Source organism: Manis javanica, chromosome 6 (assembly GCF_040802235.1).
Source record: "Manis javanica isolate MJ-LG chromosome 6, MJ_LKY, whole genome shotgun sequence".
NCBI lineage: Eukaryota > Metazoa > Chordata > Mammalia > Pholidota > Manidae > Manis > Manis javanica.
The window spans coordinates 10668692-10693696 of record NC_133161.1 but is presented as its reverse complement, the minus strand read 5'-3'; the positions used below and the strand labels follow the sequence as shown (position 1 = coordinate 10693696).

The 25005-nt window shown below is 43.3% G+C and overlaps 2 protein-coding genes across 14 annotated transcripts in view; both read right to left on the bottom strand.

Moving 5' to 3' along the window:
* The window catches only part of TCAF2 (TRPM8 channel associated factor 2), a 56899-nt gene extending 49180 nt beyond the window's left edge, over positions 1-7719 (bottom strand). For 3 of the 11 annotated variants that reach the window (XM_036994564.2, XM_036994565.2, XM_073238298.1), the window contains exons 1-2: positions 6927-7307; positions 4059-4695 (exon numbers count right to left, since the gene is read on the bottom strand). In XM_036994564.2, coding sequence (XP_036850459.2) covers positions 4059-4681 — 623 coding nt within the window. In that variant the 5' untranslated portion in view covers positions 4682-4695; positions 6927-7307. The other 8 variants (XM_073238296.1, XM_073238293.1, XM_073238297.1 and 5 more) reach the window with 8 other exon arrangements.
* A 14585-nt stretch (positions 7720-22304) lies between these two features.
* Positions 22305-25005, bottom strand: part of TCAF1 (TRPM8 channel associated factor 1) — a 47250-nt gene continuing 44549 nt past the window's right edge. For all 3 annotated transcript variants that reach the window (XM_073238290.1, XM_073238291.1, XM_073238289.1), the window contains exon 9: positions 22305-24792. In XM_073238290.1, the coding sequence (XP_073094391.1) occupies positions 24783-24792 (10 nt within the window). In that variant the 3' untranslated portion in view covers positions 22305-24782. The remainder of the gene's footprint in view (positions 24793-25005) is intronic.

Below are 25005 nucleotides of genomic sequence, written 5' to 3'. Positions count from 1 at the left end.
TGGTTGTGGCAGGGAGTGGGATAAATGGGCACAATAATTAGCAATCACAATCTAAGTTGATCACAGGGATTGTTGAACCACTATAATGTACATTTGAAACATAAGATCATCATTAATACTTTAATAAAAAAAAATCTAAGTATCTCCCTCACAGCCCAATGCCTCCTTATGTCCAATCCTCTTCTTTCCCTTCCCCATAGGATTGGTCTGGAGACACTTCCTAATGAACTTCCTGCATACTAATCTCTGTCTCAGAGTTAGCTTCCTGCCTGGGGAACCTAATTCTGGGGAATTTGGCAATTTTTAGCAAAATTCTATTTGCATTTATCCTTTGACTCAGCAATCTCATTTCCAGTAATATGGCAAGAATATGAAGACATACACAAAGGTATTCACTGCAATATATATGTAATAGTAAGAATACTGGAAAAAAGTGCTAGAAACTCAAATGTCTGTCAGTAAAGAACTAACTGAAGAATTATACTGCATCAATACACTGTAGTATAATAGAACCTAAAGTGCATATCTATATACTGTTATGGAGCCATATCCATGAAATGATGTTAAGCAGAAAAATTAAGGTGGAAAAAAATATTAATAGTTTACTATTGCCTTTTCCAAGATGGGGAAGGACATACATGTGTGTGTGTGTGTGTGTGTGTGTGTATAAACAAACAATGGAGTAAAAACATTTTTTTTAAAAAGAGAGGAAGGAAACTGTATGAAGGGGATGGGACAGGGATAGAGTATAATAGGCATCTTAAAATTTTACTTTGGATCCACATACCTATTTTACATAATTATAAAATAAGATTATTTTACAAAAGCAACTCCGAAAGGCAGAACTAAAATAAATAAATGAATCTACGTGTGTGTAATTAGTGCTGTAACCACAAAGGGAAGAACTTTTCTAAGTGACTTTAAAAGGATGGTAATTTGAATTTATATACCCCATAAAATACATCAATCATGGGAATTAATGATGACATTAAGGAATTATTAATTCCTTTAGGTGTGATATTGGTGCCTTGTGGTTACATTTGCAAAAGAGTTTGTATCTTTAGAGATACACATTGAAATTCTTACAGGTGGAATGATACGATGTCTGCCATTTGCTTCAGAATAATCTGGGATGGGGGTGGGGCTGTAGATGAAATTGACTGTGAGTTGGCTACTGAGGTGGGGTAAAGCTGCGGGGGGGTCATTGTACTGTTCTCTCTCCATTGCATCTTTTTGAAGTTTTCCATAATTAAAAGCTAAAACAAACACAAAATAATCTTCAGATTCAGTAGCAGAGATGAAAAATGTAAGTGTAGATGAAAAAAACCCATTTAGCTTGCTGGACAGGATCCTTTGGAATAATTAAGAGAATTAGGCTGGTGGGATTTAACCTGTTTGTCCCTTAGGCTCAGACAGGCTGGAGTGAATCAGATGCACCCTAGCATCCTGAGTAACCCATGGTCACCCCACCCTCTTAGAGGGAAGGAAGTCCAAAGCGCCAGGGCTTGGGGCCGAGGGCCCAGAGCACTACTTGCTCGGTGCGCACGCCCTTCCTAGTAGCAGAAGCCCAGTTCCTTCCGAGATGCCAGTGCCCACTTAAAGATATTCAACCCCTTTGCCCCTCTGGGCAGCTAGAGGTGGCCCAGTGAGCTAGTTTAGGCTGCTGAAATGTAACAGTAGGTCAAACAGTCAGGGCTTCTGGATGTTAAATTATTTTCTGAATGAAAAGGAGCATATTCAGCCGGTATATCCATTCTAGCTTATTCTTGCCTAGGTGTAATTACAGTGCCTGAAATAGTAGTGACAATCCCATCACCTCAAAGACAAAAGGGACATGCCATGATGGGAGTGGCGGGGTGAGGGGCAGAGAGACAGAGACAGGAGTGAATTGGGACATCGTGGAATGTCCTGCCACAGGCCTATCTACCTGGACTTCCTGTTACATGAGAAAAATACACTCCTACATGGTCAGCCCACGGCAAGAGGCCTTCTGTTATGTGTGGCCAGTCACGATCAGTCACTCATTTCACAGGTCATCTCCAAACCCAGACATCCAGAATGAAACTACTGACCCTGCCATCTTCCCCTCATCTCTCTCAGCCCCACAGAGGGCAGCACCGTCTGTACGGCCGTCAGACCATCTTCCCCTCGTCTCTCTCAGCCCCACAGAGGGCAGCACCGTCTGTACGGCCGTCAGACCATCTTCCCCTCGTCTCTCTCAGCCCCACAGAGGGCAGCACCGTCTGTACGGCCGTCAGACCATCTTCCCCTCGTCTCTCTCAGCCCCACAGAGGGCAGCACCGTCTGTACGGCCGTCAGACCATCTTCTCCTCATCTCTCTCAGCCCCACAGAGGGCAGCACCGTCTGTATGGCCGTCAGACCATCTTCCCCTCGTCTCTCTCAGCCCCAGAGGGCAGCACCGTCTGTATGGCCGTCAGACCATCTTCCCCTCATCTCTCTCAGCCCCACAGAGGGCAGCACTGTCTGTACGGCCGTCAGACCACCTTCCCCTCGTCTTGCTCAGCCCCACAGAGGGCAGCACCATCTGTATGGCCGTCAGACCAGAACTCCTCGCTCCTTTGCCTTCCCTGCTGCCTGTTCAGTGGGGCAGCCACGCCTGCCAGGCCAGGGTGCAGCCTGCAGCTCCACTGCTGTCCCGCCTGAGGGGCCGCTCGCTCTCCTGTGGTCTGTTTCCATGGCCTCTCCTCCTTCAGCCCTGCTTCCTACAGTCTGTTCTCCGCCATCAGTCAAGGGGCTCCTTTGAAATGTAAGTACCTCGTATGCTCTGTACAGAATCAAAAATGCCCTCTCCTCTCACTGGGAATAAGAGCTACAGCCCTACCGTGGACCCCCTCACCTCCTGCCCCACTAGCCCTCATTCACTCAGCTCCACTCACACCAGCTGCTTTGATGTTCCTGGAACATTCCAAGCAGGCTTCTGCTCCAGACTTTAACTCTTGCTCCTCGCCCTGCCTGGAGTCCTCTTTTCCCAGGTTCCCATGTGGCTCATTCCCTAAATTCCATCAGGTCCCTTAAAGGGCACCTGACCAGAGAAGCCTTCCAGGCAGGCAATGGCTTATGTGCACTCACATCTGTTCCCCACCCTGCTCTCTCATGTTCTGTGTTTCAGGGAACTCTGTTTCCCAGGTTCCCTGCCCGCTGGCTTCTGGTGGGCTCAGCTCACAGGAGGCAGTGTTAGAAGACTGAGCAGGTAGGAAGAAGAGGCCAAAGTAAGTGTCTCCCTTCAGGCTGTGTCTCTGGCAAACACTGTGTCTTCTCTGAGAGTCCAGGCCCCACTAGGCAGCCCCTCCAGTTGGGGTGCTGGCTCCTGCTGGACAGGCCTAACATGGTGCCAGCTTCAGCGGGGGGCTGCAGCCCCTGGGCTCCGGGGACACCACTGCCTCCCTTTCAGTCATGCTGCCACCTATCCCTTGGGCACTGTGCTGTTCCGTGTGGGTTTGCAGCTTGAATCACCTGCTTAGTCAGTTCCCCATATTAAATTCCTTCTGTTTGAAACAGCAACTCGTCCTCAATAGGCCTCATAGAAAAGCCTCCCATAATAACCCTAAATAAATCTTTTCCACTCCCATCCCTGTCACTCCATCCACTTTGCTTTCCCTGTAACTCTTATCAGCATCTGCTGGAGTTTATATCTGTTTCTTTGATTGTCTAATTCTCTATTGGAAGATATGTGACAAGCAGCAGGGCTTTGTCTGCCGGATGGGGCCGGCACAGGTACATGCTCACACAAATAAGCAACGTTCTTTCATTAGCTTGGGATACTGACACGTACTCTCCATGTCCCAGGCACTAGACACAGAACAGAGTGGTGGGTAAGACAAGCTTTGCTATTCGGCTGATTGTTGCTCTGGCCATTTGCATAGGGTAGCAGTGAGAACCCAGCCCCTCGGGCTTTGGTGCATTTTAATTTTCCTGGTTTTGGTTTGTGGTAGTTCCATAATAGTGGAAAGTTACGTATATTAAATGGAAGCTCATCAAAGAGAGGGATCAAATCTGTTGCTAACATGCATCAGACCTGCTGTGGGAAACCACTCACCTGACAAGGAGAGGGATCATGGGGACCTTCTTGGAGACCTTGAACTGGCCTCTGTCCCCATAGGTGTCGGTGAAGTACACTCCAGCCACACTGGTCACCTGGTTCCCGGGGAAGTTGGACAGCACTTTGTCACAACCATGCTGACTGGCCCAATACCAGGCCTGGCCCCCAATGAGCAAGCCCCCTCCTCGTTTCACAAACTGGATCAGCTCTGCAGTCAGGGTGTCATTGTAGGCATTGATGCAGTAAACCCCCAGGGAATCTCCGGGTTCTGGCTGAGTTTGAGCCTCAACCCCAGAGCCCTGCAGGATGTTTACAAGTGGTGTCAGGGATGGGTGCACTCCCACAGGAGCCCCAGGCGAGGGACAGAGCCAGTGCACTGCATTGAGAAGAAACGGGGCCAACTTGGCATCCAGCAGGTAGCCCTCGTGGGACACCACCACCAGGCGGCCTCGGCCGTAGGAGGAGGCAGCAATGAGGACCTGGCCCTTGTCATTCACCATCACCGGGAAGGAAGCCTCTCCAGTAAGAAGGAGTTCACTGGGGATGGGGCCTCTGGGGACATTCCAGCTTGTCACCCCATCCATGAGGGCCTCAAAAGCAGCAGCAGGAGTTGTCGCCATGGTTCAGTCAGCTGCTGCAGAAGAAAGCAAAGACACAGCTGGGTCAGAACAGATGAGAGAATGAGTGAAAAAAATGACTAAATGCTTTCACACAAAAACCATTTATTGGGTTCCCCACTTGTGTGCTGAGCACTGGGGATACAGCAAGGAACACACAAACAAGGTCCCCACTTTAATGAATCTAGTATTTTAGAAGAGGAAGAACTATAAATAAGGTAAATAAATAAAATGCAGCAATTAGTTACGATAAAATAAAACATAGTGATAGGATAGCAAGTGACTGGAAAACTTTAGATTGAGAAACAGGAAAGGCCTATATGAGAATGTGACATTGACACTGAAACCTGCAGTGCTGTGTATACCAATATAGAGGTGCACCAGGGAGGACGGAGAGAGCTGGGCCAGGGGCAGGCAGGACCCGAGTGGATGGGGGGCAGCTAGATCTGGCAGGACCTGGCAGATCAAGGTCAGAGATGAAATGCACACGTTGACTTAGTACTTTCTATTTCTTTGGATAAAAAGGTCAGATGACCTTTCAGACTGCATTTGTTCAGACAGCTTTGACTAAATAAGTTGGAAATAGCTCCTAATTTATCAAGTATACCTAAATGGAGAGTTTCCCACCTCTACGTGGGTAGCATTCTGTGGTTTCCAGAGGTCTTTTAAAATTCGGTGAGCCTAAAACCAGGTGCATCATTCCCTTCAAAGCAGCGCCTCTTGGATAAATCAGGCCTCAATTTCCCCACTTATAAAAAGAGAATACTATATCCCCTGAAGACTGTTTTTGAAGATTAAGAGGATGCATATATAAAAACTTCTTCTCCTGGGCCGGGTGCACAGTGAGCACTGAGAAAACGCAAGTGTCTGTCCCTCTGCTGCCCTTTCCAGCTTCTCTGGTGACAAGGGCTGTGTAGCAGAGCTCTGCGTGCCCTTGGCCCACCTCCGACTCACCAGCCGCCCCCGAGGGACTTCCTGGGCACTGGGAAGTCTCATCTCCGCAGGTGCACAGGGCAGCTCCGAAGCGGCAGTGAGCTGACACCCAGGGCTCTTTGCCCGTGGAGGGCATCAGGATGGCCCGAGATGTGGCCGAGTTCCTAGAGGGCCCCTGGGGAACTGAGCTCGTGTTGCCCACAGTGTGATGGCCCAGTGACAGGCCCTTCACTGCCTTTCCCTCCTTCCTTGTCTTGGGCCCCACTTCCTCAGGCTGATGTTCCGGGCTCACTTCCCAGCGAAACTACCTTCGCTTAAGTCGTCCCACCAGGCTTTGCTTTGGGAAGACTCAACTAAGATGCCACAGCCTGTGCCACGTTTGCCTCCTTCCTTCCTGTCTCCTGTTTCCTTATGCAGGCAGCCAACCCACCTCCTTTTCATCGTTACTGTCTCTCTCAAACACCAGGCCGTTTAGTTTACATCCGGATCTAGACTAATCCAATCTGGTTTTAGTCCCCAGGATGCATTCTCATCTACAGTCTTTCTCAAGCCATCCAACTCCCATGTCTTCTTATTAAAACCCTGCCAATTGTGTCCGCTCCCCATCAGGTAAAAGCTGAGTGCTCCCCTGGATTTTAAGGCCTCCAGGGTCTGGGCTTTCCACTGTTTTCTAGACTTTTTTCGGGCTACATTCTCCACTAAATCTCTGCTAGGCTCGTCCTGAGCAAGCCCTGTATTTCCTGTACAATTCCGGCTCCTATTTATTTTACCTTACTTTATTTTAACTTCCCTTCGCACCTGCTACCTCTCTCAGTAATGCGCCTAGGGAAGAGAATTCACAGGAGAACCAATACCCAGGAGAATGTGGGTGAGCAGTCTCAGCTTTCAGGTTTAGGAGTGGGGAAAGGCAGCGAGAGGTCAGGAAGCCTGGGGTCAAGATCATGCTTACTTACCTCTGAGGAGACAAGGGAAGTCTTTCACTCATCCGGGCCTTCCTGGTTTTACAGGAAAAGCAAAAAACCCCGGGGACAAGTAGTAGGTTATTAGAAGGCTGACCCTAATTCTTAAGTGCGTCTACGCGAGCAGGCACGCACACATTTTTGTCAAATGCTTGATTCACCAGTTCAAAGAGCCCAGAGAAACGTGTTTTGGGACCTCACGCAAATTTAGACATTTAGCAAATAGCACCAGACTGGTAAAACGAAACAAAAGCCTGGACCTGAGAAAGAGACCCGACCGAGGGCACGTTCTCGGTCACGCTGCGGCGCCCGGCTCCCGTCTCCACCCCGCGACGCGCTCTGGCGGGCAAACTCACGCTGTGCTCGCGGGGGTCTGCGGCGCCGGCTCTGGGCGCTGGGGCTCCGGCGGAGGTGCGGCGGGCGGCCCGGGGCGGGGCTTCAGTGGGGAGGGGAAGACGGGCGTGGCTCATGGGCGTGGCGCCGCGGGGTATTGAGTGGGGCGGGGCTAGGGGATCTTGGATGCACCCCTCCTCTACCCGTCCTGGGACTGCCGCATTGGGGCGGGGCCGGGGGCGTTTGCGGGGTGCGCGGCCCGTGCCCCCGCGGTTCACCGACCTGCGGGGGTTAGGGCGGAAATCTGCTCGCCCAGGCCCCCCGGGGGTTCTTGGGTGCGGGAGGCTTCTCTGCAAATCAGCTGTTAACGCTTGGAGAGGAGTGCAAACGCCGTCTCCAGTAAACCAGGTTCGGGGCAGCAATCCCTCGGCAACAACGTTACTCACAGCAGAGGGTCCGCGGCGACCCCTCCGCTCGGGCCGTGGAATGAAGCGCCCGAGAAACGTGGCTGCCGAGTGGTCGCCGTCCAGCGGCTGCTGCGCTGCGGGGCTTCCTCCCGGTGGCCAGCCGCGGCGGTGCACCCCGGGCCCGGGGAGACTGGCGCTGGTCCTGGGGACCCAGTCGCTAAAACCGGTTTGGGGGAGGGTATAGGAGTCAGACCAGGGAAACGCCTGCTGGGACGGAAACGAGCCTGTTTCAGCGCGGCTGCTGCTTGCATTTCTACCTCAGGGTGGAAAGGTGTAAACCGTGGTGGAAGAGTGCTGGGAGATGTGCCCGAGATTGCAGAGCCTCGCCCCGCGGATGCGCTGGGTTCACCTCGATGGAATTTTGTTTTCGGGGGGAGAGTGAATACAGGAAGGGGTGGGGCGGTGAGTGTCATGACTTGGGGTGATTACGGAGAAGGGGGCTACCACTGGCTATGCATGTAAATCATCGCACTGTTATAAAATTATCAGATGTGTCCCTTAAAAAAAGAAAAGGTTTTTGACCATCTCTTTATAAGCATTATTTCAAAGCAGCAGTTATTCTCATAGTCTGATTTAATTTTAAATTTGGAACACTCTTCAGTCATTCTCTCTTCTGTCTCGGGGAGGGGATGGTCAAGGCCATTCTCTTTATAAAGAGGTCTCTCCTGGACCTTGCTGTCCAGATCCCTCTCCTCGTATTTTCATTTTTTATCTCCTCCTGATTTCTTTCCTGGACTGAAAATATACGTTGGTTAAACTCCCTTTCTCGACTCTCTGTATGAAACATGCCATTTCTTCCGTGCAGTTTACCTGGTCCTTTGCCAAGAATGAGGTTCAAACCTCGGCAATCCAGCTCCTGCTTCTGCCATTTCCTTTCCTTCCCAAGGTCACTGTGGTTTCCTCCTCAACTTCAGACTCCATCCTTACCTGCTGGCCTTCCGTGCTTACTAGGCATTAGACTGATCTTTCATTTTCACTCTTCTGAATTAACATAATGCTATATTATTATTGTAATTCTCTTTGGAGCTTTACCAAAATATACTTTCAGCATTTTAAGTTAGCTTTTTTTTCTTTGAGAATGGGGGCAGCTAGGAATGAAGTGTTGGTACATAATGTCTAGCGATACAGCCTCCGTGTGGTATGGCCCTGCTGGGCTCTCTAGCTTCTTTAACACGGTGGTTCTTCTTTTCTCCCAATACTCTGGCTTCTTGGATTTTCTTTAAGTTTGGTCAAAGTGCAACAATCCCTCCTACCAAAGTAAAGTTTCCCTCTTCTAGAAAATGACTTAAAATGACTTTTAGTCATCACTTTCCTAGAAAAGGCATTTCTAACCTCCAGACTGTACCAGATACTCCTCCTGACTACACCAAGCACCTCTGCTTCTTAGTTCTTACCCAGGTTGTAATTTTACACTTATTTGTATGATCCTTTGATTAACATGGGATTCCCTCATAGGGTCTCACGCTCTGAGTATAGAGTCTGTTTCCTTTTTGCCCACCATTGGGTTCTTATTGACCTAGTTTCATTCCTCATATGTAGTAGACTTTAATTTCTTTTTTTTTAAATTTTTTATTAAGTTATGATTGATATACACTCTTATGAAGGTTTCACATGAAAAAACAATGTGGTTACTACATTTACCCATATTATCAAGTCCCCACCCATACCCCATTGCAGTCACTGTCCATCAGTGCAGCAAAATGGCAGAGATCCACTATGTCCCTTCTCGGTGATACACTGTTTTCCCTGTGATCCCCCACACCATGTGTACTAAACATAATACCCCTCAATCCCCTTCTCCCTCCCTCCCCACCGGCCTTCCCACACCCCTCCCTTTTGGTAACCACTAGTTTATTATTGGAGTCTCTGGGTCTGCTGCTATTTTGTTCCTTCAAGTTTGTTTCATTGTTATACTCCACAAATGAGGAAAATCATTTGGCATTTGTCTTTCTCCACCTTGCTTACTTCACTGAGCATAATGTCCTCCAGCTCCATCCATGTTGTTGCAAATGGTAGGAATTGTTGCTTTCTTATGGCTGAATAGTATTCCATTGTGTATATGTACCACATCTTCTTTATCCATTCACCTACTGATGGACACTTAGGTTGCTTCCATATTTTGGCTATTGTGAAAAATGCTGCAATAAACATATGGGTGCATATGTCTTTTTGAATCTGAGATTGTATTCTTTGGGTAAATTCCAAGGAGTGGGATTCCTGGGTAAAATGGTATTTCTATTTTGAGTTTTTTGAGGAACCTCCATATTGCTTTCCACAATGGTTGAACTAGCTTACATTCCCACCATTAGTGTAGGAGGGTTCCCCTTTCTCCGCATCCTTGCCAGCATTTGTAGTTCTTAGTCTTTTCGATGCTGGCCATCCTTACTGGTGTGAGGTGGTATCTCATTGTGGTTTTAATTTGCATTTCCCTGATGATTAGTGATGTGGAGCATCTTTTCATGTGTCTGTTGGCCATCTGAATTTTAACTGTCTCTTCATATCCTTTGTCCATTTGTTAATCGGGTTATTTGCTTTCTGTTTGTTGAGGCATGTGAGTTCTTTACACATTTTAGATGTTAACCCCTTGTTGGATATGTCATTTCCAAATATATTCTCCCATACTGTAGGATGCCTTTTTGTTCTGTTGATGGTGTCCTTTGCCATACAGAAACTTTTTAGTTTTATGTAGTCCCATGAGTTCATTTTTGCTTTTGTTTCCCTTACTTGAGATGCGTTCAGGAAGAAGTTGCTCATGCTTATATTCAGGAGATTTTTGCCTATGTTGTCTTCTAAGAGTTTTACGGTTTCATGACTTACATTCAAGTCTTTGATTCATTTTGAGCTTACTTTTGTGTATGGGGTTAAACAATAATCCAGTTTCATTCTCTTGCATGTAGCTGTCCAGTTTTGCCAACACCAGCTGTTGAAGAGGCTGTCATTTCCCCATTGTATGTCCATGGCTCCTTTATCATATATTAATTGACCATATGTGGTTGGGTTTATATCAGGGCTCTCTAGTCTGTTCATTGGTCTATGGGTCTGTTCTTGTGCCAGTACCAAATTGTCTTGATTACTGAGGCTTTGTCATAGAGCTTGAAGTTGGCGAGCATAATTCCCCCAGCTTCATTTTTCCTTCTTAGAATTGCTTTGGCTATTTGAGGTCTTTTGTGGTTCCATATGAATTTTAGAATTATTTTCTCTAGTTGGTTGAAGAATGCTCTTGGTATTTTGATAGGAATTGCATTGAATCTGTAGATTGCTTTAGGCAGGATGGCCATTTTGACAATATTAATTCTTCTTATCCATGAGTACAGGATGTGTTTCCATTTATTTGTATCTTCCTTAATTTCTCTCATGAGTGTCTTGCAGTGTTCAGAGTATAGGTCTTTCACTTCCTTGGTTAGGTTTATTCCTAGGTATTTAATTCTTTTTGTTGCAACTGTGAATGGAATTGTTTTCCTGATTTCTCTCTCTGCTAGTTCATTGTTAGTGTATAGGAATGCCACAGATTTCTGTGTATCAATTTTGTATCCTGCAAATTTGCTGAATTCAGATATTATATCTAGTAGTTTTGGAGTGAACTGTTTAGGGTTTTTTATGTACAATATCATGTCATCTGCAAACAGGGACAGTTTGACTTCTTCCTTGCCAATCTGGATGCCTTTTATTTCTTTGTGTTGTCTGATTGCTGTGGCTAGGACCTCCAGTACTATGTTGAATAGAAGTGGGGAGAGTGGGCATCCTTCTCTTGTTTCCGATCTTAAAGGAAAAGCTTTCAGCTTCTTGCTGTTAAGTATAATGTTGGCTGTGGATTTTTCATATATGGCCTTTATTATGTTGAGATAATTGCCCACTGTACCCATTTTGTTGAGAGTTTTTACCATGAATGGATGTTGAATTTTGTCAAATGATTTTTCAGCATCTATGGAGATGCTCATACGGTTTTTGTCCTTTTTGTTGATGTGGTGGATGATGTTGATGGATTTTTGATTGTTGTACTATCTTTGCATCCCTGGAATAAATCCTACTTGATCATGATGGATGATCTTTTTGATGTATTTTTGTATTCAGTTTACTATTTTTTTGTTGGATATTTTTGCTTCTATGTTCATCAGGGATATTGGTCTGTAATTTTCTTTTTTGTGGTGTCTTTGCCTGGTTTTGGTATTAGAGTGATGCTGGCCTCATAGAATGAGTTTGGAAGTATTCCCTCTTCTTCTACTTTTTGGAAAACTTTGAGGAGGATGGGTATTAGTTCTTCACTAAATGTTTGATAAAATTCAGTGGTGAAGCCATCTGGTACAGGAATTTTATTCTTAGGTAGTTTTTTGATTACCATTTCAATTTTGTTGCTGGAAATTGGTCTTTTCAGATTTTCTGTTTCTTCCTTGGTCAGCCTTGGAAGGTTGTATTTTTCTAGAAAGTTGTCCATTTCTTCTAGGTTATCCAGTTTGTTAGCATATAATTTTTCATAGTATTTTCTAATAATTCTTTGTATTTCTGTGGTATCTGTAGTGATTTTTCCTTTCTCATTTCTGATTCTGTTTATGTGTGTAGACTCTCCTTTATTCTTGATAAGTCTGGCTAGGCATTTATCTTTTTTGTTTATTTTCTTGAAGAACCATCTCTTGCTTTCATTGGTTCTATTGTTTTATTCTTCTCAATTTCATTTATTTCTTCTCTAATCTTCATTATGTCCCTCCTTCTACTGATTTTGGGCCTCATTTGTTCTTCTTTTTCTAGTTTCATCAATTATGAGTTTAGCTGCTCATATGGGATTGTTCTTGTTTCCTGAGGTAGGCCTGTATTGCAGTATACTTTCCTCTAAACACTGCCATGGCTGTGTCCCACAGATTTTGTGATGTTGAATTATTGTTGTCATTTGTCTCCAAATATTGCTTGACCTCTTTTTTTATTTGGTCATTGATCCATTGGTTATTTAGGAGCATGTTGTGAAGCCTGCATGTGTTTGTAGGATTTTTCATTATCTTTGTGTAATTTATTTCTAGTTTCATACCTTTGTGGTCTGAGAAGCTGGTTGGTGCAATTTCAATCTTTTTGAATTTAATGAGACTCTTTTTGTGGCCTAGTATATGATCTATTCTTGAAAATGTTCCATGTGCACTTGAGAAGAATGTATATGCTGCTGCTTTTGGGTGTAGAGTTCTGTAGATGTCTGTTAGGTCCATCTGTTCGAATGTGTTGTTCAGTGCCTCTGTGTCCTTACTTATTTTCTGTCTGGTTGATCTGTCATTCAGAGTGAGTGGAGTGTTGAAGTCTCCTAGAATGAATGCATTGCTTTCTATTTCCCCTTTTAATTTGTTAGTATTTGTTTCACATATGTAGGTGCTCCTGTGTTGGGCATATAGATATTTATAATGGTTATATCTTCTTGTTGGATTGACCCCTTTATCATCATTTAATGTCCTTCTTTGTCTCTTGTGACTTTCTTTGTTTTAAAGTCTATTTTGTCTGATACAAGTACGGCAACTCCTGCTTTTTTCTATTGTTGCATGAAATATCTTTTTCCATCCCTTCACTTTTAGTCTGTGTATATCTTTGGGTTTAAAGTGAGTCTCTTCTAGGCAGCATATAGATGTATCTTGTTTTTTTTATCCATTCAGTGACTCTATGTCTTTTGATTGGTGCATTCAGTCCTTTTACATTTAGGGTGATTATTGATATGTATGTACTTATTGACATTGCAGGTATTAGATTCATGGTTACCAAAGGTTCAGGGTTACCTTCCTTACTATCTAAGAGTCTAACTTAACTCACTTAATATTCTATTACAAACACAATCTAAAGGTTCTTTTCTTTTTCTCCTCCTTTTTCTTCCTCCTCCATTCTTAATATATTAGGTATCATATTCTGTACTCTTTCTCTTTCCCTTGATTGACTTTGGGGATAGTTATTTAATTTTGCATTTGCTTAGTAATTAGCTGTTCTAGTTTCTGTACTGTGATTTTATTACCTCTGGTGACAGCTATTAAACCTTAGGAACACTTCCATCTATAGCAGTCCCTCAAAAATACACTGTAGAGATGGTTTGTGGGAGGTAAATTCTCTCAGCTTTTGCTTATCTGGAAATTGTTTAATCCCTCCTTCAAATTGAAATGATAATCTTGCCAGATAAAGTAATCTTGGTTCGAGTCCCTTCAGCTTCATGGCATTAAATACATCATGCCACTCCCTTCTGGCCTGTAAGGTTTCTGCTGAGAAATCTGATGATAGCCTGATGGGCTTTCCATTGTATGTGATCTTATTTCTCTCTCTGGCTGCTTTTTAGTAGTCTGTCCTTATCCTTGATCTTTGCCATTTTAATCACTATATGTCTTCGTGTTGTCTTCCATGGGTCCCTTGTGTTGGGAGATCTATGGATCTCCATGGCCTGAGAGACTATCTCCTTCCCCAGATTGGAGAAGTTTTCAGCAATTATGCCCTCAAAGACACTTTGTATCCCTTTTTCTCTCTCTTCTTCTTCTGGCACCCCTATAATGTGAATATTGTTCCATTTGGATTGGTCACACAGTTTTCTCAATATTCTTTCATTCTTAGAGATCCTTTTTTCTGTCTGTGCCTCAGCTTCTTTGTATTCCTCTTCTCTAGTTTCTATTTCATTTATTGTCTCCTCCACCATATCTAATGTGCTTTTAATACCCTCCATTATGCTCTTCAACGATTGGATCCCCAACCGGAATTCATTCCTGAGTTCTTGAATATCTTTCTGTACCTCCATGAGCATGTTAATGATTTTTATTTTGAACTCCCTTTCCAGAAGATTCATGAGGTCCACGTCATCTTTCTCAGGAGTTATATTAATTTTACTCTGAACTGTCTTTGCATCCCTGGAATAAATCCTACTTGATCATGATGGATGATCTTTTGGTGACTTTCACCTTTGTTGTTTCATATTTGTATATGGCGCCCTCTATTGTCCAAAAGCTCTACTCTCTGGAGCTGCTCAGTCCCTGAAGCAATGTTGGGGGTCGCAGGGGAGTCATATTGGTGTCTGGGAGGAGGAAACAGCTGTTTCCTGCTTCCTGGCTGCTATGCCTGTTTCCACTGCCTGAACCAGTGGGCCGGGCACACAGATATAAGCCTCTATGCTTTACATTTGTAGTTGCTGTAGACAGATCTTCCCTCTGGCTGGCCTAATGTCAGGGTAGGTTTTGCGCAGGAGAAAGGCGCAGTAGGCTGCCTGTCATGGAGGGGGTCCTTGCACCTCTGTAGCCAGCTAGGGAGCTGGAGCACCTCAAAATTGTGAAAGCTCCCAACCTGCTGGGCAGAGTGCACCTGACTATTTTGTCTACCTGTCCTTTTTCCTGAGCAGTAAGCTCTGTGCAATCCTTGCATCTTTAGTAGACCTCTTGCTAAGGGTTTCCTTGTTAGGAAGTCTCTCAGACTGCCTGCCTTTCTTTTGTCTCAGACCATCCAGATATCCCTGCTTTCCACAAGTGGCTGGAATCTCAGTCTCTCCAGGAATTCTGCCTGTGTTAGCTTTCCAATCCCCTAATCATGAGAGTGTCATGAAAGCACGATGAAATGTAGGTTTGTGCTCCCAGAGCAGATCTCCAGAGTTAGGTATTCAGGAGTCCTAGGCCTCCACTCCTAACCCACTCCATTTCTCTACCTCCTGCTGGTGAGCTGGGTTTGGGGAAGGGCTTGGGTCCCGCTGGGCCACAGCTTTGGTACATTACCCTGTTCTATGAGGTCTGCTCTTTTCTCCAGGTGTATACAGTCTGGTGCAGCCCTTTTTCCTGTTGCTCTTTCAGGATTAGTTGTATTAATGATATTTTTGTATTATATGTGGTTTTAGGAGGCAGCATCTTTCTCACCTCTCACACCACCATCTTTAATCCTTCTCTTTCATTTCTTTAAAATACATTAAAAACTATGTTGAAAAAATGAATAAATATATAGTGAATGTTTAAGAAATATCTGTTGAACTAATGAGTATCAATTGAGTCTTTGGAGTACTAGTGGAAACCTGTTTGGCTGAGGACCAATTGCTGCCAGGTTTCAGAGAGAAAGAGCATGAGGAACCTACTTAGGGAAGACAATTTGGATAAGACCCATTGGAATTTCAAGATACCTCAGGGTGGAAGCCCAGTGCGAGACTCAACTATAGCATCAAGTTGGATTTATATAGGTGTCAAAGTTGGCTGCAAATTAAGTGCAAGAGAACAGAAAGAAGGAGCAATTATTTCCAATCAAGGTATCAGAGATGAACTTATAGAGATAATGCTAAAATTTAGCTTTTGGAAAAATATATATGATCTTTGTGGGCAAAGAAGCATGGAGGGCTCTGCAATGGGAAGCTCTATGACAGTCCACAGCATGGAGATGTGAAAGTGAAAAGCTTGATTTGGGAAAGACAAGATGTTCATAGTAACTGAAACTCGTTAGGAGGACATGCATAGTGCTAGCTCTAAATACATGTTTAGGCCAGGTTTTGAGGGAATATGGCTGCCACCCGAAGAGTTTGGGTTGTACTATGTGGTCTGGAAGAAAGGTTTAATAAAAAATGCCATGTAGTAAACACTGATACTAACCCCTCAATATTTATTCCCTACCCCATCTCTACTGCCTTTTGTAACCAGATCCCAATTTTATTAAAAGAATCCATGTCTCACGAGATTCAGGGGAAAATGAAGCCATTTCCAGTTCCAAAGGTAGATACAGTTAGCTTAAGCCAAGCATGCTGATCTGTATACCCTTTGCACTGCAATAGCTGACTCTTTCTGGGCTATATGTGACAAATACACATAAACAATATCATAATTAATTTTCCAGCATATGCAAGAGGCATACACAAAGCAGAAATGTTGTCACCAGTGGTACATAACTCCATTTTTGTCACATAGAGGAAAATGTCTACAGTAATTCCGGTTTCTCATTAAGTCAAATGCAGGGGTCATACATGCACTTTTCAATTATGGGCTAGCATTAATAGTCACTGGCTTCCTTCTTCAGTTATTTTTAGTTATGAGTTAAAAACGGGGTCCCATATATTCTTTCCCTGAAGGGTCTCAACAATCTGGAAAGGATTAGCCACACTCTAAGAATAGAGACAGATGAATCCACCTATGTGCATTTAGTGGTATGAATCACTGAGGACATTTACTAAGTCACTATTTAAGATGATCCAGAACAGGTGCCTACAGCTGTTTTAGGAATAAGTACTGTGGTGGCCATGAAAATGCTCTGCTCAGATCTCCAGTGGCAGGGAGCAGGTATGTAACTGGCAGCCAGCCTCAGCTGGTATGCTCTGGCGTTCTTGGTGCCAAGGCCGTGCTGCCTGGGGGCCTCTCCTGGCCACTGGTTAAGTACAGCACAGCTACTGAGTCAGGCCCGGTCCTGGGAGACAGGCACTCTTCTGTGGATGGCTTTGGCTCAAGGGCTCCCCAGTGACCTTGACAGAACTTTCTGAGAATGCCCTGCAGTATAAGCCTTTCCTTCTTTCGTTCCCTCCTTCACAAGGGTTAAGCCTACCTTGCCGCCTGAGGCCCCTCCAGCCTTCTTTGGGTTCCTCTCCATTTTCTTTCCCAGGTGTTATCTTAATAAATCACTTGCACATCTGATCCCATTTTGGCTTCTGCCTCTTGGAGGACCTAGGCTAACATAAGTTCTGTTACAGTTGTATCTTATAACATTAGACATTCAAGTGTATTTATTCAAACTGTTTTTGTGGGAGTGAAGAGCCAAGCCATTAACTTAAGAGTATTTATGAAAGCCTCATCCACTGCATTTTTCATTCTTTAGTACATTTATGATAACCTTTATTCAAATTATAGAAAGGTCTGTTTCTAAGGGCAGGTTTCTGCATGCCTATTTATTTAAGGCAATGAAGCTAGATTTGCTGTTTCTCTTGAAAGGTAACCAGTCCTAATTCAGATTCAGAAAAGCTTTTGTATCCTCCTTTGCCATGTTTGTGCAATTAACCTGGGCCTGTATTTTCTTTTTGGATCATAACTGTGTGGAACATATGTGGTAGGAGCCAGTAATACTCCAATTACAGAGATTTCTTGGAACATACCACTACCACTTCAGAGATATTCATGCTGAAACATTTTTCCTCCAGTGAGGAATAAGAGAGAGTCTTCTTATATTTCTAAATTGCCCCTCTCTCCAGGTCAGACATAAAGTTTGGTTTTATACTGAAGATGTCAGTTGTCTAGTGGGGCTGATTTAGCCCAAGGCTGAGATGTTTTTCCTCTGGCTCTGAAATATCAGACCCATTGAGTAGGCACACAACAGATCAAATTTCCTATCATTGCCCCCACACCAGTATGGTTTTTATATCTTCATGCACAAATCCATAAGAGTTGCAGTATCAAAAGAGGCTAGTGTATGGGCAATGGGAGTCATGGAAGGCGAAATCCCTACAGTGTCGAAGTTTCTGGTTCAGTGAGACCAGCAACAATATTTTTTTCCTGTAAATGCAAAAAGAATTCTTTTCAAATTGATTTATTCCAGAGTTACTGTGCCATCAAGGTCTTCCTTCGCAAGGCTTTCCGTTTTATATCCAGACTTGGATCCAAAGTGTTCTTTTCAATTTTTAGTGAGGTTGAATGGCAATCATGCAGCTTAGTGGGGGGAAGAAGGGACATAGAGTCAGAATCCAAGAGTAATAGTCTAAGTTTCCCACTGCTCTCTATACATCTGTCCTGATGGATGTCAATATATATAAGACCAAAACTATCACTGTGCAAATTTAGCCAACTGTTTCTAAATCAATTTTCTCCATATGAACTTGGTTTCAAATTCCATCTGTTACAGGATCTTTTAGGCCACAGACAGGGTGTCAGAAGCTAGGATATGAAAGTACAGAGTCATGTCTCCATTCAGTAACTTTGTTGGAGGCCATACAACGACTGGGATGTCCCCTACTCCATGGTCATAGAGACACTTCGAAGCGGGGAAGCTGCCAGATTCACTGTGAAATGTGCCTTCGAAGTTTGAGGAGAGATATTCCAAACTTGTGAGTTTCCATTAGATCCATGGCTAAGTTTCCATTAGGTTGCTTCCACAGGTCAGAATCTGTGGTCAAGACTTAACATTTGAGAAAGTAGCTGTTGACTGACAGGGATGAAACTCAAGTCTGTCTCACTCCTCTCAGGATGCCATGTGTAATTTTACCTCTGCCTTCAATTATCTGCGTGGTTTGCTCCATCATTTCCTTCAAGAATCTACTCAAATATCACCTTATCAGGGAGACTCTCCAGGACCTTATTATATAATAGCAAACTTACCCATTGTCCAGTTCCTTCCCCAGAGCACTCTCTTCTCCATTCTTACTTTGTTTCATATTTCCTTCATAGTATGTGTCAGACCTAATATATGTTTATTTGTTCATTTTTATGTTCAAACTGGAACATAAGCACTGAGGACAGGTGCTTCATTGCTTTTTGTGTATTTTCAGACCCTGTCACAGTACCTAGCATTGTAAAAGGTGTTCAAATGATGGCTAGATTGAAAGAGGATGTCCAAATGTGGGTGTACCTCTTACAGAAGCCAACATATCATAATGATGTCATCAATGTTTAAGAAACATTTCTATGAACATTTCTTAAAGGATGGCAGAGAAAACAAGAAGGATTTTAATTTAACTTGGGAAAGTATTTCTTTAGTGGCTTCATATAGTTTTGTGATAAAAGAAAAATTTTAATCTGGATGAAGCCACAGACCCTGACTACCTTAATCTCCTATCTCACAGAAACCATGCATTCCGTGGGGCAAGTGTGAGCGCTGGAGAAAATGATTTCTGGACTTCTTTCATCAAAGCATTATGTATCTAATGGCAGGGCATCCTTCTGTTTTAAATTTCACTTCCTTCTGTACAGCCCAATTATATACAGAAAGTCATTTGCACAGATTGTAGAGGTGTATTGTTATTCCTCCTAGGAAAAAGCAAACTGCTATTCTACTGACTATTCCTGTTTCTCCCAGGAGTAGCTCAGGGAATCTGTACGTTTGAGGAGTGGGCGTGTTTCAGAACAGTAAGTAAGTGACCCATATGTATTGACTTATGGTCCCAACTTCATTTTGAGTTACAGCCAAGATCTCCACCAAGCAGATGGGATCATTAGGGGACCATCTGTTTCCAGAGTACCTCCTGTGTACTTTATAGCATTAATTTTTTTTCCTAATTTGTCCCCTATGCTTAGTCAAGAGAAATCCAGATTTGAATCTTCTCTAAGATGAGAAAATGCTCTCCCTCTGTTCTTTTGCATTGAGAAAGGGAAAAAGCAGCAGCCCGTGACCCAGGGACTTGTCTGACACTCACCACTAGGCCGTGTTGTTCTCCTGTTACATGTAAACAGTTTCTCAGAGCATAAACATCAGACAGAGTCAGTCTGAGAAAATGATAAAGTGAGACAATGACAGAATCTCTGGGCAGCCATAAAATACCAAACAGCCGTCTCTCTCATCTACAATCTATCTTTCTTGTCTTAAATGCTGTTTATTTAAAAAATTACAGCTTTATGATTGCTTTAGTCAGCCTGCCTTACAGATGAGATTTACTGAGATCATCGTAGAATTGCCCCCTGCTTCTTGACAGCATCTAACCCAGAACAAAGCCTTTCTTCCCCAGACCCTCCCCAAATTATCCACCCAAAGCCCATCTCCTATAAAAGGTTTTCTAACACCTTTTTGCAGAGATGCCCGCAGTTCCCTGTGGTGTGTGTTTTTTCCTAGCCGTAGTGAGTAAATAAATCCAGCTTGACCAACTATATGTGTGTTCCTGGTGATTTTTGACTGCAGGGCATTAGTCATATCATTTATTATCCCTGAGGACGTCCTCTTCCCCGTCCCATTAAAGCCCTTCCTTACGCAGTACCGGAGAGCCTCTGGGCTTTATCTAAGGGTCGCTCCAACACTACTGACACAGCGGGTGGACTTTTACGCTTTATGTTTCCTATGAGGACCTGAGATCCAGTTTGCTCCTGTTGCCAGTACACAAGTTCATAGTGCCAGTTGTCTTGTGATTAAATATCTTAAAAGCCTTAATTAAAGCACACTGTTTCCTTTGTAACAGTTTGGCTCCAACACTGCACTGTAGGCAAGGTTAGGAGAAATTGTTTTTAAAAAAAAAATGCCTCTCCCACCTGTGTTTACCTTGATGGAGGGTGAGGGAAGAATTTATGACCTCGTTTCAGATGACTGGCACTTGTTTAAAGCACAAACCCTTCACTGATAACAGGGGTGAGGGAAGAATTTATGGCCTTTTTCGGATTCTTGGCCCTGGTTTAAGACACAGTCCCTTCACGATAATGGGACTAAGCGTAGGTCTTGGGCCCTGGACTGTAGGCTGCGGTAAGGTCGAGGGAGTCTTCTCTCTGCCCGAGGGACCACTTCTGGATTGCTTGCTTGCTTTCTATTGTACCCGATCATTCTGCCCTCCCCCTTCCACCCTCTTGGCACTACCCCAGATCTTAAATTAGGCTAAATAATTTCGGCATTCTGAAAGTGAATTTTATGTCAAAATTTAGGCAGCCTATGGAAAGAAAATATAATACCTACATGTACATATTTCATTAATAATTATATTTGAGCTCCTTTATAGTTCAGATGAACACAAGTAACGTTTTAATGGCCACAGGGACACTTGTCTGTATTGACACAATCGTTGGCCTCTGATACTGTGATTACTGGTCAATATATGGCTTGTTTTTAATTTACCCACTCCTTTATTCTGTTTCTCTCTAAGAAAACAAATCTATGAAACCAAACACCCAACATGAGGATAGAACATTGACATGATTTAAATTACCCAAGCTTTCCTATCAAAGAAGTGCCGCTTCTTTATAACATGCAACTGTATGAGAATCTAAATGCGTAAGTAGCATTTCTTTAGCTTTCTTTTTATTAGACGTGCAGTTTGTGTCTGTGTGGTGAGGACTGCCCTGCCCCACACCCCTTCCCTAATACACTAGGAAGATTGACTCCAATGATGTGGGTCAAAGAAAGAAGTCCTTTTCAACCGGGGTCCAAAGGCCTTAAAAGAATAAAGAACATAGGAGGAAAGTCGTCTTGGAAACAATGCTAGGCTGTGTTACTTTTGTCAGCACAAATAGGTAACTTCTAAGGATGTATCACCTAAGATAGATGCTAAACACATATATTAGGGGAGGTTGTGGTATCAGGTAGGGACACTGGTTTAGGGACTAAGTATATCAGAGATTGATTTTATTTAGAGGAGGTAGGAAGGATTTCCAATAAATGCAGCTGTTGAAGATTCGCTGTGAAGCCAATACCATTAGGGAGCTCTGGTTGGCCTTAGAGTTGGACAACAAAAGAAAGTAAACTAATGAGAAGGAAGAGTCCCTGAGAGACTAGGAATAGCAGGACACAAGAAACCTGGGAGCATGGAGATTTCCACTAAATAGTTGACTCTTTCTCCAATATATAGGGGAAAAATAGCTGAAACCAGATTATAAATGATGTTTAGGTAATGTGGCAAAGAACATGCCATGGAGACTGACAGAACTCCTGACACCACCTGGTCTAAGACTAAAACTTACTAAAATTATCAGATGAATAGGCGTGCAGGAAAGCTTACATCCCCGTTATGGTCTTGAAATGTTTTCCAGAATAGGGACGAATATAGACCTTCTTGGGAAGGAACACTAGTTGGCGATCTTCATGCAGTGCCCTGTTGGTGTTCATTTGCTCAACAAATATTGAAAACCTGCTGGACAGTAAGCTTCTGCAGACATATGGTGAGATGAGAGGCAGCCTTTGCCTTTTGAGGAACACCTATAGAAACAAGGGAAGGGGAAGTGTGTTTGAACAGCTGGAAGATATTCAGTGTGGCTAGAACTAGAGTGCTGAGCCTGCACACCTCAAGTGGACCCACATGCATGAGGGCCTTATAAGCCATTTCAAGGAGTTTTCCTGAGACCGTATCTTAGTATGAAGCCATTGAAGGATTTTTATTTGAGTTTATTAAAAATTTTTCAAAGTAATACATGCACAAGGTAAAAAATTAAATAGCACAGGACTCAAAATGAAACACGATTTCCCACCACACCCTTTTAAGCCCCGGTCCCATTCCCTAGTGGCGATGCATTTAACAATTTCTATTTTTAGATCTTCTCTTAACTAACTTCCTAACATTAAATAATATGTTTAAGCAATAATTTCTTGACTTATCAACTTTAGACATCTTTAATAATTCCCCATTACAAAAGATAAGGATTTAACTTACACTGTCCCCACCTTTCCTTTGCCTATCCTCTCCCCAATTTTTTGATAGGTATGTCATTTTTCACACTCTTACGGGTTTAATTTACAGCTTTGAACAGGATACACATCCTCTAGTTTCTTCATTACCTGTAGACTTTATATAACTTTTCATCCCCATTTTCACTATGTAAATAGCCCTATTCTTCTTTCCTTCAACTAATCTCCAGCTTCTTTCTGCTCTCCTTTTCCTTAATTTGTCAGGATTGATTACTTTCCATTGCAGTTCTGAATAAAAAATTAAGCCTTTCATGTTTTGTCTGTAGGCTCATCAGAACATCGAATGCCGATAAATAGCTTTTATATTATTTTGGCTATGTAAATATTACTGAGAGCCAAATAGAAGTTAGGATATTTCCTTTCATGCATATCCAATGTCATGATGCCTGTGCTGCTTGAAGGAAACTATACCCACCACCAATGTCAAATTGGGTCTCTTCTTACATCCCGCAAGTAATTTTTGTTGTTTTGTAATTGGACCTGAATTTCTTGACATATTTTTGTTTTCTTTTCCTTTCTGTTGACTAAAGAACATATGTCCTCCATGTCCTCATATGTTCCAGCTTCTCCATGATACTACCTATGGCACAGAATGCATATTCTTCCCAGAGAGCCCGGGACTGCACTCTGGGAGGGGGGAAAGGGGTTGCCAGGTAACTGTCACTCTAGAGTGAGACATCCTGGGTGAGCGCCATTGTTTGCTGGATTGCATTTCTTCCTCTTTCTGATTTTCTTGCCATTTCGCTGGAGAACCTCAAGGTACTTCCTCAGTAAGGGTGCAAAGGAGGTAGACTTTCTGGGATCTTGCTTGTCAGAGAAGGTCTTCATTTTGACTTTGCTCTTGACAGTTTAGCTTGCTATGGAATCCTGGGTACAAGCATTTGCCATACATGAAGACATGGCCCCATAGGCTCCTAGTATTCAGTGTCATTGATGAAAAATCTGCTTGAAGTCAATTTCTCACCCTTTTTAGTTGAGCCCTTTATGATGACCTCATTTTATTTTCTCTCTGGGCACTTTTAATGTCTTCCCTCTATCCTTAAATACTCCAAAATTTCACAAGATTGTGTCTAGATACAGGTTACATCAGGGGCCCCCAATCTCAAGAATTAGTTCTTTCTGGTCTTCAATCCTTTTTCTTTTAGTTCTTTACCTATATTTCATATGTTCTCTCTCAGAAGCTCCTAATGGGTAGATGTTGATCGTCTTCGTCTCTTTCTTCGTATTTTCTACTGTTTCTCCTTGCTTTGTATCTGGGGGGTTTCTCTCGCCTTTATTTCCTAGCCTGTCTACTGAATATTTTTGGCAGTCTTATTTCACTTTCAGTGGGCTTTTTATTCTCAGAGTTTTCCCCTTCTTTGTGTTCATCTTACAAATATACTGCAAATCTCTCTGAAGATATAGTAAGATTTTTTCCATGTTAACTTTGTTTTCCTCTGGAGTTTTTGTATGTTTTCAAATCTCCTAATTCTAACTGGTTACTTTCCTTACATGCTTCTTCCCTGGTTCTCTCCCTCCTCACCCTGATGCCCAGTGTCTAGGGGATTCCTAGCTGACCATTTGCTTTTAAGAATCAATATATAACTGTTGACTTTTATAGGAGTTGGTGTGGGTTTCTTCTGCCATTGTAGGGTTCAGTCTTTTTCTCTAATAAGCCTCTTCTGTGGCTGGAAGCACATGAGTACTTGGAGGAGGGGTTTCAACTGTCGGAGAATTAGCTGATAGGCTGGGGGTGGGGAGTCACTTATTTCCACAAAAAGAGAAATGCTGTTCTGAAGCACCAACTCCTACCTCTCCACGGGCAGTTTACTTAACTCCTTTATACAAACAGCAACAATGACAACAGATTTTAAACTGGTACCAATAGTAGACTGCCTATGTTCTGTGCACAAGGATTGGGGTAGAATGCGATGGGGTTAATTTTATAGCTAGAATAATTCTCTATGTAGATAGACTTTTCATATGCCCAAGTCTCTTTGGGGTTGTGCTGTTTGGATCAGCTTATATTCTGCCTGAAAGACACCTTCACTGTTCCATCCACTATCATGCTTCATCCAGTTTCTCTCCTCCAGAAATGTGCTGAGATCTTCGGTTATAGCCAAATCCATTCAGTTGTCTTTGCTCAGATGTGTCAATTCTCTTTTGTATTTCTTGACTTCAGTTTCAGTGGGGCCTGGGAAGGGAGGGGAAGTAAACTTATATGTTCAGTTCATCATCTTAAATTCAAAGTCCCACTGCAAGCTTTTAGACAGGGGGGTGACACGGATAGCTTTATGTTTTTAAAAGGTCCCCAGGGCTATACTGCTAAAGTAGATTAAAGAGGGCCAGAATGCATGCAAATATTGTTCTGAACACCTGAGGTTCTAGTGTCCGTTGTGAGAACATG